The 15,647-nt window shown below is 40.5% G+C and overlaps 1 protein-coding gene across 1 annotated transcript in view; it reads left to right on the forward strand.

Annotated features, from left to right (window-relative positions):
* Abcd3 (ATP binding cassette subfamily D member 3) overlaps positions 1 to 9,350 on the forward strand; it is a 58,604-nt gene extending 49,254 nt beyond the window's left edge. Inside the window, exons 17-23 of the mRNA XM_090334230.1 lie at positions 270 to 347; positions 448 to 513; positions 601 to 690; positions 2,182 to 2,301; positions 5,725 to 5,829; positions 8,318 to 8,374; positions 8,943 to 9,350. Coding sequence (XP_090190356.1) covers positions 270 to 347; positions 448 to 513; positions 601 to 690; positions 2,182 to 2,301; positions 5,725 to 5,829; positions 8,318 to 8,374; positions 8,943 to 9,020 — 594 coding nt within the window. The 3' untranslated portion in view covers positions 9,021 to 9,350. The remainder of the gene's footprint in view (positions 1 to 269; positions 348 to 447; positions 514 to 600; positions 691 to 2,181; positions 2,302 to 5,724; positions 5,830 to 8,317; positions 8,375 to 8,942) is intronic.
* Positions 9,351 to 15,647: the final 6,297 nt, after the last annotated feature.

Consider the following 15,647-nt stretch of genomic DNA (forward strand, 5'->3'; position numbering starts at 1 on the left):
GCCAAAAAAAAAAAAAACAGAAACAAAACTCTACAAACTTTTTGTATTCTGATTCAGATTAAATTGAAAGCTGTAACAGTGAAAATTGGAAGTAAGCAGAAGTTAAAGATCCTTCAACATGTTCCTCCCATATCATCTGGCTAGTAACACCACATTTACAGATAAAATAGAAAGCTTATAATTAGCAGCCAGTCATTTGCTTTTAAGGAAATATTGGTGTGTATATCTTCACTTGGCTTTAATTCATTCATAGATGAATTTTCTTTCAGGTTCGGTCTGGGGCCAATGTTCTAATTTGTGGTCCTAATGGTTGTGGAAAGAGCTCACTCTTCCGTGTTCTTGGTGAAGTATGTGTGAACTGCTCTCCAACATTTTCTGTCTTATTTTGTCATACTGTTACTGTGATGTGAATTTCACAATTCCTTCTTCCTTCCTTGTCATTGGTAGTTATGGCCTCTCTTTGGAGGACGGCTTACTAAACCTGACAGAGGAAAGTTGTTCTATGTTCCTCAGGTAAGACCTTGTTGAAGTTGATTTGTAATCTTTTTTCTTTTCTTTTCTTTAAATTGACTTCACTGACTTTTGCTGTGCCACATTCAGAGACCTTACATGACCCTTGGAACTCTGCGAGACCAAGTGATCTATCCAGATGGAAGAGAAGATCAGAAGAAGAAGGGGATATCTGACCAGGTAATGGATGCTTACCTCCTAAACTACTGAAAACACCCTGGTTCTGATTATTTGTCTGCATGGTAATATTTAAATGCCAGGTAGTGTGTCTTAACTTTCAAAGCTGAAGAATAAAGATTAGCACTTTGTTTAAATATCCCTTGATTCGTGTTTAAATACCACTTGATTTGTGTTTATCTGTCGTACACTATTCATTGTTTTCTCTGTTACTTTATTATTTTTTATTTTTAAAATTTTTTATTTATTTACTTGCTAGTCCTGGGCTTGAGCTTAGGGCCTAAGTACTGTCCTTGGACTTTTTCAAGGCCAGAATTCTACTACCACTTGAGCCTTCAGCACCACTTCCAGCTTTTTTCCATGTATGTGGTACCAAGGAATTGAACCCTGGTCTTCATGCATGCTAGGCAAGCACTCTACCACTAGGCCAAACTCCCGGCCTACTTTATTTTATTTTACAATTTTTAAACTTGAAGTCATGGCTTTTTGTGTCTTACATAGGCTCTGTACCACTTGAGTCCTGCCTTCTTAAACCCCCTTTTTGGGGGGGGGTTGAGGGGGCTCATGGGGCTCGAACTCTGGGCCTGGGCACTATCCCTGAGCTCTTCAGCTTAAGGCTACCACCCTATCCCTGAAGCCACCATCCCCACTTCCCATTATATAGTAAATGTGAGTCTCATGTTCTTTAGTGCCTGGACTGGCTTTTAACTGTCCTCAGATCTCAGCCTCCTGAATAGCTAGGATTACAAGCGTGAGCCACTGCACCCTGCTTCTCACCCTTTTTCCCTTTTTTTTTTTTTTTTTTGCTGGTACCAGGCTTTGAACTTAGAGCCTTGTACTTGTCTGGGTGTCTTTCTACCATTCAATCATGCTCCTGTTGCCAGCTTTTTGCTGGTTATTTTGGAGATGGAGTTTTGGACTTTCCTGGCCATACCAGTTGTAAACCATAGTCCTTGCAATCTCACCCTCATGAGTAGCTAGGCTTATAGCCATGAGCCACTGGTACCTGGCCACATTGGATTTTGGGGGATAGAGTATCACTTTATGCTTAAGCTGGCCTGGTCTATAACCCTCTTGTTTGTGTTTTTTTTGTGTATCTGGGTTTTATTTTCCTTGGGTAGCTTTCCTGAAAATGTGCTTTACAGTGTTAACACATGATGTTGTGTAGCCATTGGTTGAGATATAGTCAGTCAAACATTTTTCCCCAGCTGTCGTAGAACTGTAGTCCTCAAATGGTTGCCTCGCATTTAGCTAGGATTATAGGCTTGAGCCACCATGCCTACCTCATTTCCTCCATTCTTTGGTTATGTACAATGATGTGATTCTCTCAAAACCACTAGACTTGTTTTTTTAAGCTTAGTATAAAAGTTCTGGGCTAGCCTTGTGCCCCATTCTTTTCTAAAGTACCTCTCTAAGTGGCATTGGCAATAAAGCAAAACAGAGAACATTGATTTATAACAAATCTGACTTTTGTCTTGTCTCATTCGCTGGAAGGTTCTGAAGGAGTACTTGGACAACGTGCAGTTGGGTCATATCCTGGAGCGGGAGGGCGGCTGGGACAGTGTCCAGGACTGGATGGATGTGCTCAGCGGGGGAGAAAAACAGAGAATGGCCGTGAGTATCTTTGAAGACTGCTTGCTTTAATTAAATCCTGTTTAGAGCTGGCATTTTGATTACTTAAGACACAGATTTTACTTTTTATTTCCTGATGTAACCATTATTATCCTATATAGATAATTTAAACAGTGATCTCAGTGTCAGAAATGTTTAACTTGAAGGTCCATTTGGAATTCTAGAGAAGTCATTAATAATGAATGTTGCTACACTTGTGAAGGAAAATCTGTAGAAGCAGTCCATTTTTCTGAAGGTTAGGGGAAGCCCTAAGATGTGCAGCCAGCCCAGTCAGGTGCTGGCTCTCAAGTGTCTTCTTTCTGCTCCCTGTAGAGGTGAAGGTTCAAAAGCATGAACTCCTTTATTCCTTGTTCTTTCCTTTCCATCTACTGTGTGTACCTTTGTTTTAAGGCAGAGTATCTACTGCTTAAAGTTATTTGAAATTTAAAACTTTCTTATCATAAAGAAGCATATAATAATTAAACTTATTCCTAACTAAAACCATGTACTAAACACTGCATATTAAGGATGATACTATGAACCTCTGTTTGAAGCACTTTTTAAAGAAGTCGCTTTTGAACTGTGTGTTCCATAGTGTGAGGACATGCAGGGAGTTTCCCTTTGCTGTTAGCCTGGTATTAATTAGAAAACACTTGGAGGCAAAGAAAAAGGCAGTGCCCATCATCTTAAGGTTGGGTCCTGGCTTTGTTGCTTCCTAGTCCCTGATTTTGTATGTTGCACCCCAAACCATCAACTCTCATGTTGTGACATGATATTAATATAGTGTGAAGAGTTGAACAAAAAGGCAGGGAAATATTTTCTGTACCCAGTATGGAATTTGGGCAAAAGGAGTGAGACTGTGAAACAGTTGGATGTTTCTAGAGTCAGTTTCTAGTCAGTTGGACTGCAGAAATAACTAAGTCAGTAGAACAAATATGGAAACACATTTAAGTATTAAATAGCAATACTATGATTTCAAAGAAAATGGAAGGATAATTCACAGATGGACTAAATGATCCACAGAAGAGGAAAGATAAATATACTTAAGTCATGAATTCTGTGTGGAGACTGAAAGTATAGATGGAGTCATTATTTGAAGGGAAGAATTTCACAATGTGCATAGAGAAGAAAAAAGAAATTGGCTTAATAAATGGCAGTTCATTTTTGAGCTCAGTTCATTTGTGTTGCCCAATTGATCTTATCTAATCTTGCAGCAGTCCTGTGAGATAAACGTGAGTGGGGCTCACACAGGAGAGTCAGCCTTGTCTGGTAATACTGGTGAGCGAGGCTCATCAAGCCTGGCAGCACTGTGGTGTTGGTGTTGGTCCCCTCCTCGCAGTGCACAGGAGAGAGATGAGGAAAGTACTTTCTCTTGTGATATAAACATCTCTACATAAACATGGTGATGGTGAAGGTCTGCAGACTCAGGGAGGATAGAGGAGAGGGGGAGAGCAGAAAGCAGAGGCAGGGAGGAGAAGCCTCTGCAATGCCTCTAGCAGCCGTTCCTTCTCAGTGGCCCTGCTCTGGTCTGTCTTCTGCCCTCTTTCACTGCCTGTGTAAGACAGGTCATCTTCTTGGGAAGGGCTGTGTCTCCGTGTGTTTGAGAAAGTGATGACAAGAGTGGGGAAGGAATAAGCAGCATTGGCCTTGAGGAGGTCTGACATTAGCCTACACCTGGTGCTGTGCCACAGCAGTTGGGAGAACATGCTGCTAGAAGGCTCGGCCTGAGGAGTGACAGGACTGTGTTAAGGACTTAGGATTTTCTTTGAACTCAAGGAGGAAGTTGTTGAAGAATTGTAAGCCACAGTGAAGTTTTCTGCATGTGAGACAATCCCTGTGGATACTCAGAGAATGGAGTGGAAGGAGTGGAGAGGAGGCTGGAGGCTGTGTGGTGGTGGGGCTGGAGCAGGGGGGTACCCCGGCTCATGGTATGCTTGTGGAGATGGGCAAGAGTGGACCAACTTGAATCGACTAGAAAGGAGGGCTAGGTGAGAGAGAAGAGGACAGGGAAGGAGTGAGTGATGAGGGAAGTCTAGAAAACACATTTGGGTTTTAGATTTCTACATCTGAGACTACCTGCATAGAAAAGCTAAATAAGAATTGGTCAAGGTGGAATTTAGAAAAGCACAGATGATACAGATGTCACCTATGTATGGTTTTCAGACTGTCAGTATGGTTGGAAATCTTAAGGTTGGATGAGATTACTCAGAAAGACAGTGTAGGAAGAAAGAGGGGAACCTAGGAATTAGTCCTGCAGAACCTGACCTTAATGACCCCCCCTTCCCACCCCCATGCTGTCACAGTTGCTTTCTGAAGGAGGGGTGTTTACCAAGGTAGAATATGGAATCATCTCTGGGGGCGGATGACAAATTGGATTATCTGTCAGACAAAGGCTCACCATAAATTGTTCCAGGGAGATAAAATAAATGTGAGAGATAAACAAGGGAAAATATTCAGCATTTCAGATAATGAGCAATGTAAGCTGTAACAATCCTGATGTTTAATTTTTCATTCACAAAATCAGCAGACTTGAATAAAGGAAAATGCCTGATAGTAGAGTCAAGACACTGATGTACTAGTGACCGTTACAGTGTGAGTTGGTACTGTTATGTAAGCAACAGTGTTTAAAATGACACTTCAGCCTCTGAGACTTAAGATTTGCTTGAAATCCATGCTCCCTAGCATGGGACTTCAACAATGTTCCTTAGCTTTTTCACTCAGGGCTGTGTGCTGCCAGGTTTTTGATGATTAATTAGAGATGAGCCTTACAGACTTTCCTGACCAGGTAGGTTTTGAACCATATTTCTCAGATCTCAGCCTCCTGAGTAACTAGGATTATAGACGTAAGCAACCAGTATCTGGCTGTGCTCCCTAATCCTTTTTTTTTTTTTTTTTTTTTTTTTTTGTGGGCTTGAACTGGGCCTGGGCATTGTCCCTGAGCTCTTCAGCTCATGGCCAACACCCTACCCTTGAGCCAAGTCCCCCTTCCTGTTTTCTAGAGGTTAATTGGAAATAAGAGTCTCCTTTTATGCCTGGGCTGGCTTTGAACCTTGATCCTCAGATCTCAGCCTTCTGAGTAGCTAGGATTACAGGCGTGAGCCACTGGCCACCAGGACTCTTATTTGTTTAGTGAATCTGCCACTACCATAGAATTTAGCATAACTTCACACTAGTGTTTGTTTTCATATTTTCTATGGACTATATTTTCCTCTTTACAGTAAAGGTGGGTTTCTTTATATTGTTCCCATTTATAGGAAGCAGATGAGTTTTTTTTGGCAGAATAATTTTCATACTTTAGCTTTACAGGATTTCAAAAAGAATATTTAAGTAAAGCAAACTTGAGTTAATAAGGATAGATTTAGTCAAACAGATTTACTTAGTTTTAGGTTGGCATGTGTTTACAAGAAAGTATTTCTTCTGCTTCAGATGGCAAGATTATTTTATCATAAACCGCAGTTTGCCATTTTGGATGAGTGCACCAGTGCAGTGAGTGTGGATGTGGAAGACTACATCTATAGCCACTGTCGGAAGGTGAGTAGCACACAGTGTCTGGGCTGGAGGGCCTGTGTCTCTTCCCATCACCCTGTGTACTGCCACATACTGCTCAGAAAAGTCTCCTGTCACTATCAAGATGGCGTCTTGCTTAGTGCTTTGAGGTTAATAAGATAGCAGTAACATAAAAAGAGGTGTAAGTTGGCCGGGCACCATGACTCATGCCTGTAATCCTAACTGCTCAGGAGATCTGAGTATCTCAATTTAAAGCCAGCCCAGGCACTATGGGAGCCCAAGAGACTCTTGTCTCCAATTAGCCACTAGAAAAACCAGAAGTGGGGCTGTGGCTCAAGGGGTAGGGCAGTAGCCTTGAGCTAAAGAGCTCAGGGACAGTGCCCAGGTCCAGAGTTCAAGCCCCACAACTGACCTAAAAGAAAAAAAAGAGGTGTAAGTGCATTCTGTATGCAATTCTCTTTACCATTTCTTAGGTACGAAACTACATGTAAGTATATTTTCCTCACATTATTTATCCCATTAGCTTTACCGAAACATCAGAAAGACTCATTTGTAATTTTTAATTTATCAGTTCTGGGCAATATCTTACTAAACTTCTCTTAGTAGATAAGTTGAGGCTGTTTGCATTGTCATTCTTTAAGTCATTATTCAGTTTTCATTTGAAAATTGCTTCTATCAGTCTTAACTTACTGCTAGATTTTTGAGGACAGAATAGTATGTGCTGACTTACAGTTTTGATTTAAGTAAAGGAGATACAGAAGAATTTTAATGCTTTATGTCTATTTACTCCTTACTGTAGATAGAAAAAGTAAGCTGCACATAGGTAGGTATGCATACTTATTTACATATATAAATATACCTAAATAAAGTGAATTCCTAGTACTCAGCATGTGGTCATGGTTATCTCCATGGCCTAGAGACTAGTTAGAAGTGTGGAATGGCAAGCACCGCCCAGTTCCAGTCTGCAGCTTGTCAAATGACCAGATGCTTCTCATGCACCTGACAGTGTAAACCTATGCTGGTGAGAATGAAAGAGCCAGCTTGTCACATTTTTCTTTGTAGGGAGATTTAACTATTGATTGTATTTCATGGATAGTTTATTTTTTTATTCTATCCCATTTTTGGTGATTTATAACATTTATGCATTTGTCCATATTGGTATTTAGTTTTATAGGTTTCTAAAGAGAAATGTTTGCATATTCTTGTGTATATTTAACCATGTGGTCTGTATTGAACTTAGAGGCTTTTTTGCTGGTAATTACCATCAAAATGAGAAGTCACAGGAATGTGTCCATTATCCCTGAGAACACTGTTCAGAGAAGCAGTGATTTAGAACAGCATGACTTGTCAGATGTTGGCAATGTAGGCATTTTGGCTGTATGAAAGGCAGTCCTTGAGCTGTCCTGTGTTATTTTTTGGTGTAGTAACATCTGCAGCTTCTGTCCAGTAGATGGCAGTAGTGCCCTCAGTGTGACAACTAAAGATGTCCTTGAGGACAAAAATCACTTCCCAGTTGAGAAGCAGTGAATCAGAGTATCAGCAGTTGTATCTATTAGTCTTTTCTTGAAAATATGAAGGCTAGACCTTAAATTCTTTTTTTAAAGGTATTTTACTGTTGGGGTAATGTGTAGAGGGGTTACAGTTGCATTCGTCAAGTTGTGGGTACATTACTTTGAACATTGATAACCCTTCTCATGTTTTTTCCCACTTTCCCTCCCCTTACCTCCTCCCAGTCTTCTTGTTTTTTCCTTTCCCTTCTCTATTTCAAATAAATAAATGTATATACAATATTCTTATTTGGAGTCTGAAATACAAAAAGCTTTTAGGACCAGAAGGATTTTTATAATTTTTTTAGGAAGTTCATTAGATAACAAAATCTGCCTAGAACTAACAGAAGATATACTGTTTATCTCATTTATTTCTGCTGTTCATATGTATTGTTGCATAAATATTCATATGTTTAATTGTACAATTTAATTGCCCCAGAACCTTCTAAGAGATGATAAATAATTCATCTCCAGTATCTGAGTTCCAGTATATATTTCTACAATAAGAGAAATCTCATAATCTCAATAGGGGATTATGACTGGCATTTGAGGAACAAGTTAACTGTAGGTGGTGCTATGCTGATTAATTTTTCCAGTTTAACCTTTACTTATATCCTAGTATTTTTTGTGTGCATATATATGTACGTGTGTGTATAAATATGTATATATAGTACAATATATAGGAAATGTAGTACCTGGAGATATATTTTCTGTTCAAAATAAAATGGTACACTCAATGCCAGTACCTTTTCATTTTTTATTATGTGGCTAGTGGCACAAACTTTTATTACCATAAACATTAGGCATCATTAGGTGCTTTGATACTGGTTTTCTCTTTGATGTTTTTTTGTTGTTGTTGCTTCTTTTAGCTATAGCCACTGTAAGCAGTCATTTTAACAGCGTAAGATGTATGTGTTCATTTAATGTGTTTGTTGACTGAGTGTAAAACCTTTCTTTTCAATTAGGTGGGCATCACCCTGTTCACGGTGTCACATAGAAAATCTCTGTGGAAGCACCATGAGGTTTGTTTCTCACTATGGAACAATGAAAGTTTTTTTAAAAAATTTAAATGTGTGAGTGTAGGTGAAAGTGGTTTTAGATTTCATGATACATGCTCCCTTATAAAAAAACAAAAACAAAACAAAACAAAACAAGACAGAATGGAGCCTGGTGCCTGGTAGCCTAGCTACTCAGGAGAATGAGATCTGAGGATCACAGTTCAAAGCCAGCCTGGGCACTAAAGTCCATGAGACTCTTTATCTCCCATTAACAGCCAGAAAACCAGAAGTGGTGTTGTGGCTCGAGGGGTAGAGCACTAGCCTTGAGCTGCAGAGCCCAAGCCTAGAGTTCAAGCTCCACAACTGACCAAAAATAAAAAACAAAGAAGCAATGGAGACTGCTCTACTCTGCAGCCAGGTCAGCACAGCCCACCCTCCTGCAGGCTGAGATCCTTGATTCTGGGTTGTCAGAGCATCTCATTTGTGGGGTGCACACAGACCTGGTTCACTAAAAGCACATATGTGTTCCAGCTTTCAGAGAACAGAGAATGCAAGGACTCTGCGTGACTGATCTTTCTCTTCTCTCCCACAGTACTATTTGCATATGGATGGCAGAGGCAATTATGAATTCAAAAAGATCACAGAAGATACAGTTGAGTTTGGTTCTTAGAGAAATCCAGAGAACTGTACTCTTGTTGATGAGATAAGAATCATTACAGAATACATAGAGAACTAGAAAGTACATTGTAAAATAAAGTTAAGCTTGTTTTTTTTAAAAAACAAAGCAACCAGTTAGCTATAGAACAATTGAGAACATGTTGTTAAAACATTTAATATTATATTAGGATATTGCTAATTGTGTATATGTTGGTTTAATTATTAATATGTACTAAGAATGTCTTTATTCTTGTGGTTAAAAACCTGCCTGAATTAAATTGGGCTTCAATTGGTGTAACCTGATTCATCCTGGGATGTAAACCATTCAAAGTCAGCTAATTGACTTTGTGGCTCAGTCTCTTCCTTTAGTGAAGAACCCTGTTTAACACTGGGGTCATCACTTGTCCTGTTGTCACACAGTGTCTTCACTTTCATTTTCTTGTGCCCCATGGTTGTGGAAAGCAGACCAATCACAATGTATTATTCAAATGAAGATCATCTTTGCATCACAGCACTGATTGCACCATGGCAGATCTCCCTCACTGTCACATGGTTACACTTGTTCTTCACACACGCTCGGGGCACGTTTGACTCCAGGAGTGCCATTTGGATTCCCGTTAGCTCTGTGGTGAATGTGCCCCTCTCATTCTACAGGACTGAGTTGCTTTGAAGCTTTGTGGTGATGTAACAAAAGTGTGTGTGCAGTCTTGCTTACAAGGTGTGGTCGCTACGAGTCACACCTCATCTTCCCAATGTTTGGGATATTACAATGCAGTCATCATGTGTCAAACTCAAGGTTTTAGGCATTTTAGAGTTTTAAAAGAATAGGACAGATGTGTATGGGAGCCATCCATCAGCAGCGTGGTGGTTGCCTGTGCCAACTCCAGAGGAGCCCTCAGAATGCACTACATAAAGCCATGCCCTGGGATGCGAAGCACCGCGCCTGCCACTGGGATTGTATGTTTAAAAATGCAAAAAATAATTATGCACACGGGTGAATTATGTTTCCTAGGTACTGGTCTATGTCTGTGAATCTTGAATAATTTTTTTTATATTTGGGATTATTATGTTGAACTTTTAAATCAATTTCACCTCACCAAACTACTCTTAATGACATTAAATGTATTATTTGCCCAAGGAGAACTGAAACAATGTAATCAATAAATTATATCAAAATAAGGGTAAGAAAGTAGGGGCACTTTAAAAACATTCTTTCTGCATAACTTGTTTTGGTTTTTGCAGAATTGACTTAGAATCACTGTCTACTGAAGCAGACATAACATTCAGTTTTTACCACTTCTTTTTGGCAAACTTGTATACTTAACCTTTTTTCTGTTCAGATTAAAAAAAAAATCAAATACTCTACCGTTTGTGTGTGTGTGTGTGTCTGTGTGTGTCTGTGTGTGTATGTGTGTGTGAGTGTTTTATTCCCTGTCAAAATACTCAGTGATTCTTAACCAGGTCACACAGACTTGACTTGAAAACACAAGCATGTTCAGAGTGTTCTCAACATCCAGTTTGCCTTTAAAGTTCTATGACATGTACTTTTTTTTTTGGCCAGTCATGGGGACCGAACTCAGGGCCTGAGTACTGTCCTTGGGCTTTTTCAAGGCTAGAACTCTACCACTTGAGCCACAGCACCACTTCCAGCTTTTTTCTATGTATGTGGTACCAAGGAGTCAAACCCGGGTCTTCATGCATGCTAGTCAAGCACTCTACCACTAGGCCAAATTCCCGGCCCTGTGACATGCACATTTAAGCGAACACATTCTTTGTTTTTAGAAAATTCTGAAAAATTTTCATTGTGTGCTACCAAATAACGAGTCCCTGAGAGAGATTTTGGCACATGGAGCAGTGGAAGATTCTCACATTTCTGAGTTAACCAAGATGTTTCTTAGCTTCTGTAATGGATTCTCAGCAGAATCATTAGGGAGCTTTTTTTTTTTTCCTTCCAACTCTGGGGCCTTGAACTCAGGGTCAGGCATTGTCCTTGAGTTTTCTCAAGGTTAGCACTCTACCAGTTGAGCCACTGCACCACTTTTGGCTTTTTCTGTATATGTGGTAACCAAGGATTGAATCCGGGCTTTGTGGATGCTAGACAAGTACTATACTTCTAGGCCAGACTTCTGGCCCAGGGAGTGTTTTTTATAATGCCATTGAGTGTGTTAATGTGATATTTCACTGGAGGCCACAGTAAAGTGCACCAGTGTTCGTTCCCAAAGTGAGTTTGCCCACTGTCCATGAACTACACCAGAAATTGGAGTAATGAGAGTAATCTGAAGGCTATATCCAAAGAATGGAACTTTATAAGCTGCATTCTGCAAACTAAATATATCATTTTGTACCCTCATCTTCTACTCTGTTAGTCACAGAAAGTCTGTGATAAACAGCTGTAGGGATTTGCTACTGGGATAGCACAGAATGCATCTGGGTCTCTCTCTCTCTCTCTCTCTCTCTCTCTCTCTCTCTCTCTCTCTCTCTCTCTCTCTCTCTCTCTCTCACACACACACACACACACACACACACACACACAGACTGATTAACATTTGCCTAATTTTTTCTTGGTCGTGGGCTTGGGTGCTGTCCCTGAACAATTCAGCTCAAGGCTACTGCTCTGCCACTTGAGCTATATAGCACCATTTCTGGTGCTTAATTGGAGATAAGTAGGCTTTGAACTTCGATCCTCAGTTTTCAGCCTCCTGAATAGCTAGGATTACAGGTGTAAGCCACTGGTGCCTGGCCTAAACTTCATTTTAAATCTATAATTTTTTCATAAAACCAGAGTGAATTTTCTTCTGTCAAATAAACTTGAACACTGTTAATTATAGGACACTTTTTAAAAAAATCTATCAAGAACTTTTCTTTCACAAAGAATTGAAATATTTTTACCCTTTCTATAAATGTCACATGCACGACACTTTTAAAAGAACTGAACTACCACAACTAGAGTGCAAAAGCAGTTCACTTGCATCCCCTAATGGCAAAAATTGTTATTTTTGTGGGAAGGAAGTATTGGGGCTTGAACTCAAGAGCTGTAGGCATGCATAGCTTGCTTCCTTGACTGGCACTCTACCACTTGAGCCATACCTCTAGTCTTAACTTTTACTGGTTCACTGGAGAAAGAATTTCTCCAACATTTCTACTTGAACTTGGATCCTCCAGTCTCAGCTCCCTGAGTAGGTTAGGTTGTAGGCATGAATGACTGGCATCAGCTTTGGATGCTTTTGACTGCTAAGATTGGCATTCTGATTCTTACTTCTTTGTAAATGACAATACTACTTTTATTGTTCCTTTTCTCTGGCCCTCTTCCTGGTCCTGTCCTCTCTCCAAATAAGATCCTCTGCCCTACCTGGCAAGTTCCAGTGTCTTTAGTAGCTGTCTTTTTAAAACTTAAAATACGTTAGCTTACCTGACTTTCTTTTATAGCCAGTGTTTTCACCAAACGACCGACTTTGGGGATGCTTGAGACACCAGCAAGGCCCAGCTTTGTAACACATGTGCTTGCTTCTCAGCACCTGTGCCAGGTGCTCTTTGGTGCAGGATTCTCCTGGAGTGCCTAGCATATTTACTCTTACGTGATCACAGCCTCATTTGGCTGTGATTTCAGAAAACTCCAAAAGTTGGAGAGCTCCCTAAACGTGCCTATCGTGACATTTATGTGCTATCACAGTGACTTGCTTGGCATCTTACCATGTATATGTGTGTGAGCTCTAAGATTGCTGAGATTATACTTGTCATATTTTAATGAAATTAATAATGTCTGGCACATAATATAAGCTAGTGTTAGACTAATGAATGCGGTATCCAAGAGCATACATACAGTTCTTGGCATGGAAACCAGAGTTTAGAAGAGGAGTTCAGATAAGAGGACAACTACTCTGTATGATAGTAAGGAGTTATAAGAGCCTAGAGTGCTAGTTCGAATTTAGAGTTTGGCATTTGCTAGGCAGGCACTATACCAGTTAAGCCTCACCATGAGCCTCTTCTGCTTTTTCTGTTCTGCAAACAAAGTCCAGGCTGGCTCATCAGTGATTCTCACTTATGCTTCCTATGTAGCAGGGATAATGTACACATATCAATACACAATGCTTTTTGAGATGAAATATCACAAAACTTATTGCCCAGATTGGCCTCAAACAACAATCTTCCTGATCTCAACCTCCTAAGTTGCTGGGGGAAAAAGTAATTGCCCAGTTTTAAAATTATTAACATTTTAATAACATAACTATAGAATTTAGGCTAAAATGGCTTAAGATTTTTACATCCTTTATCTTACTTGATAGAAGAGAAAAGAGACCTCCCATTTATTTCAGAGGAAAATTATGTAGTTGAGAAACAATATACTTGCCATTGTCAGTTTACATTATAGGCACCCTCTTCCTTTGTTTAGTTTCCATTGTCAGTATTTATATCAATTAGATTGCTTGTTGACACGTAACAGAAAGCACGACTCAAACTCACTTAAGCAGTTAGTTGGATTTTGTCTAATGAAAAGTCCAGGCTGGAATGTGGGGTAAGACTTGATCTAGCAGTTTGGTGGTGTTAGCTTGTTTCTGTTTTTCTGTACTGCTTTGTAATATGTCCATTCCATTGAAGGCTGGCTTCCTGGCTGGGTGGTCTCAAGGTGAATGCTTACAGTTCTTAGGGCCATTGTGTTTATCAAGAAACTGGGCAGGCATGACTCACACTTGTAATCCTAGCTACTCAGGAAGCTGAGATCTGAGGATCAAGGTTCTAAGCCAACATGGGCAGGAAAGTCTGTGAAACTCTTTATCTCCAATTAACCACCAAAATTGTTGGATGTGGATCTTTGGCTGAAGTGGTAGAGTGAGAGGGCTCGTGGTGCAGTGCATAACACGTCTGATTATGATTCAGAAGATTCAAGCTAGAGGACAGTGCCCAGGCCCAAGCTTTACTGTTGGCACAGAAGAAAGAGGGGAAAGAGGGAGGAGGGAGGGAGGAAAGGAAGGAAGAGAAAGCAGGAAGGGAGAAAAGAAGAATTTCACATCTTAGCCATGTAACTACCTTGGACCAATTTCTCCATCTGGGAAGAAGGAATACAATGATGAACAAAGCTAGAATTACATGCATCTCCAGTTGAGAAGCAAGGACTGTGGGAAGGGATGCTAGTGTATTCAAATCATCTGAATGAACTGAAGTCACATTAGGTAATAACAACAATAAGCCTTCTGAGGCAACTCTGGAGGAAGTTAACACCTGCTAGCTGCGCCTGCAGGAAGAACACGGGGACCAGTGAGTGCATTCACAGTGGATGGAGGGCAGTTTCTTTAAGAGGCAGGTACTGAAATTATGGGCCATCATCTAACTCAACCAAAACCCACAGTTCCCGGGTTTTGTTTTCTTATATTCAAGATGGAAAAAATAGATACAAAGCATGAACTTTAGGGAAGGGTCCATTCCAAGTCCAGGAGTGAAGTATAATTGGCTCACTAGAGGGCGGTAGTTTCTGGACACCAATGTGGTTCTTTGCTCCAATGTGGATTTTAATTAGAGTTGCTTTTAGCAGCAGCTGTTCCCTGTCAGTGATAGGATAAGGTGAGGTGTGGCAGGTGGAGGTGGGTGGAAGCTTTCAGAGCGGTGCAGCTCAGCCGCTGTGTAAACAGCTAAGAGACTTCATTAGTACCCAGACCTACTTCCACTCTGCCAAAACTTGTAATGGGATAATTCAAATTCCTTAGATAGGAAGCCAGGGAATGACCTAATGCTGTAATTATTCCTGGCAGGGAGATGCCGGGTTAGAACCTGTTCCTGTGTCTTTCTCTGCCCCTCATGTGGTGCACTAAGCTTGTCCTGGACAGCCAGGTCCATGTGAGCAGGAACTTGGTAGCACCCCCTACGAGGAGGAGTATGCAATCTGTAACAAATGTACTCTCTTCTTCAAAAGTGCAGAAAATGCTCCTGTAATGCAAGAGTATTCAGAGCACTTTGGCACTGATGCTGTTTATTACCACAAATAAAAACAACCGAGGCTGGGAGTTTGGCCTAGTGGTAGAGTGCCTGCCTAGTATGCACGAATACCCGGGTTCGATTCCTTGGTACCACATACATAGAAAAAAGCCGGAAGTGGGGCTGAGGCTCAAGTGGTAGAGCTCTAGCCTTGAGAAAGTCCAAGGACAGCGCTCAGGCCCTGAGCTCAAGCCCAGGATTGGCAAAAAAAAAAAAAAAAAAAAAGAAAGAAAAGAAAACCGAGAGCCAGGAGTGTGGCCTAGTAGTAGAGTGCTTGTCTAGTATGCACGAAGACCTGGGTTTGATTCCTTCATATCACACACATAGAAAAAGCTGAAAGGAATGCTGCAGCTCACGTGGTAGAGTGCTAACCTTGAGGAAAACCCAAGGATAGTGCTCAGGCCCTGAGTTCAAGCCCCAGGACTGGAAAAAAACAAACAAACAAAAACAAAAACAACAACCAAAAAATAAAAAAACCCAAAAGATTACTAGACCACTGCTTTGTTCTTCATTTCTCCCAAGTAACTTCCATTTTCCCCTCTTTCCTTTCTTAAGCTATCATTTTTAGGAGATGTCAAAGTTTAGGATGTGATGTTGATCCATCAAATCTTTCCCATGTACAGTTCTAATTAATAGCTTAAGAGTTCTTTTGTGCAAAGGCACACAATTCATT

Source organism: Megascapheus bottae, chromosome 6, assembly GCF_031878675.1.
Source record: "Megascapheus bottae isolate mThoBot1 chromosome 6, mThoBot2.hap1, whole genome shotgun sequence".
Taxonomy (NCBI): Eukaryota; Metazoa; Chordata; class Mammalia; order Rodentia; family Geomyidae; genus Megascapheus; species Megascapheus bottae.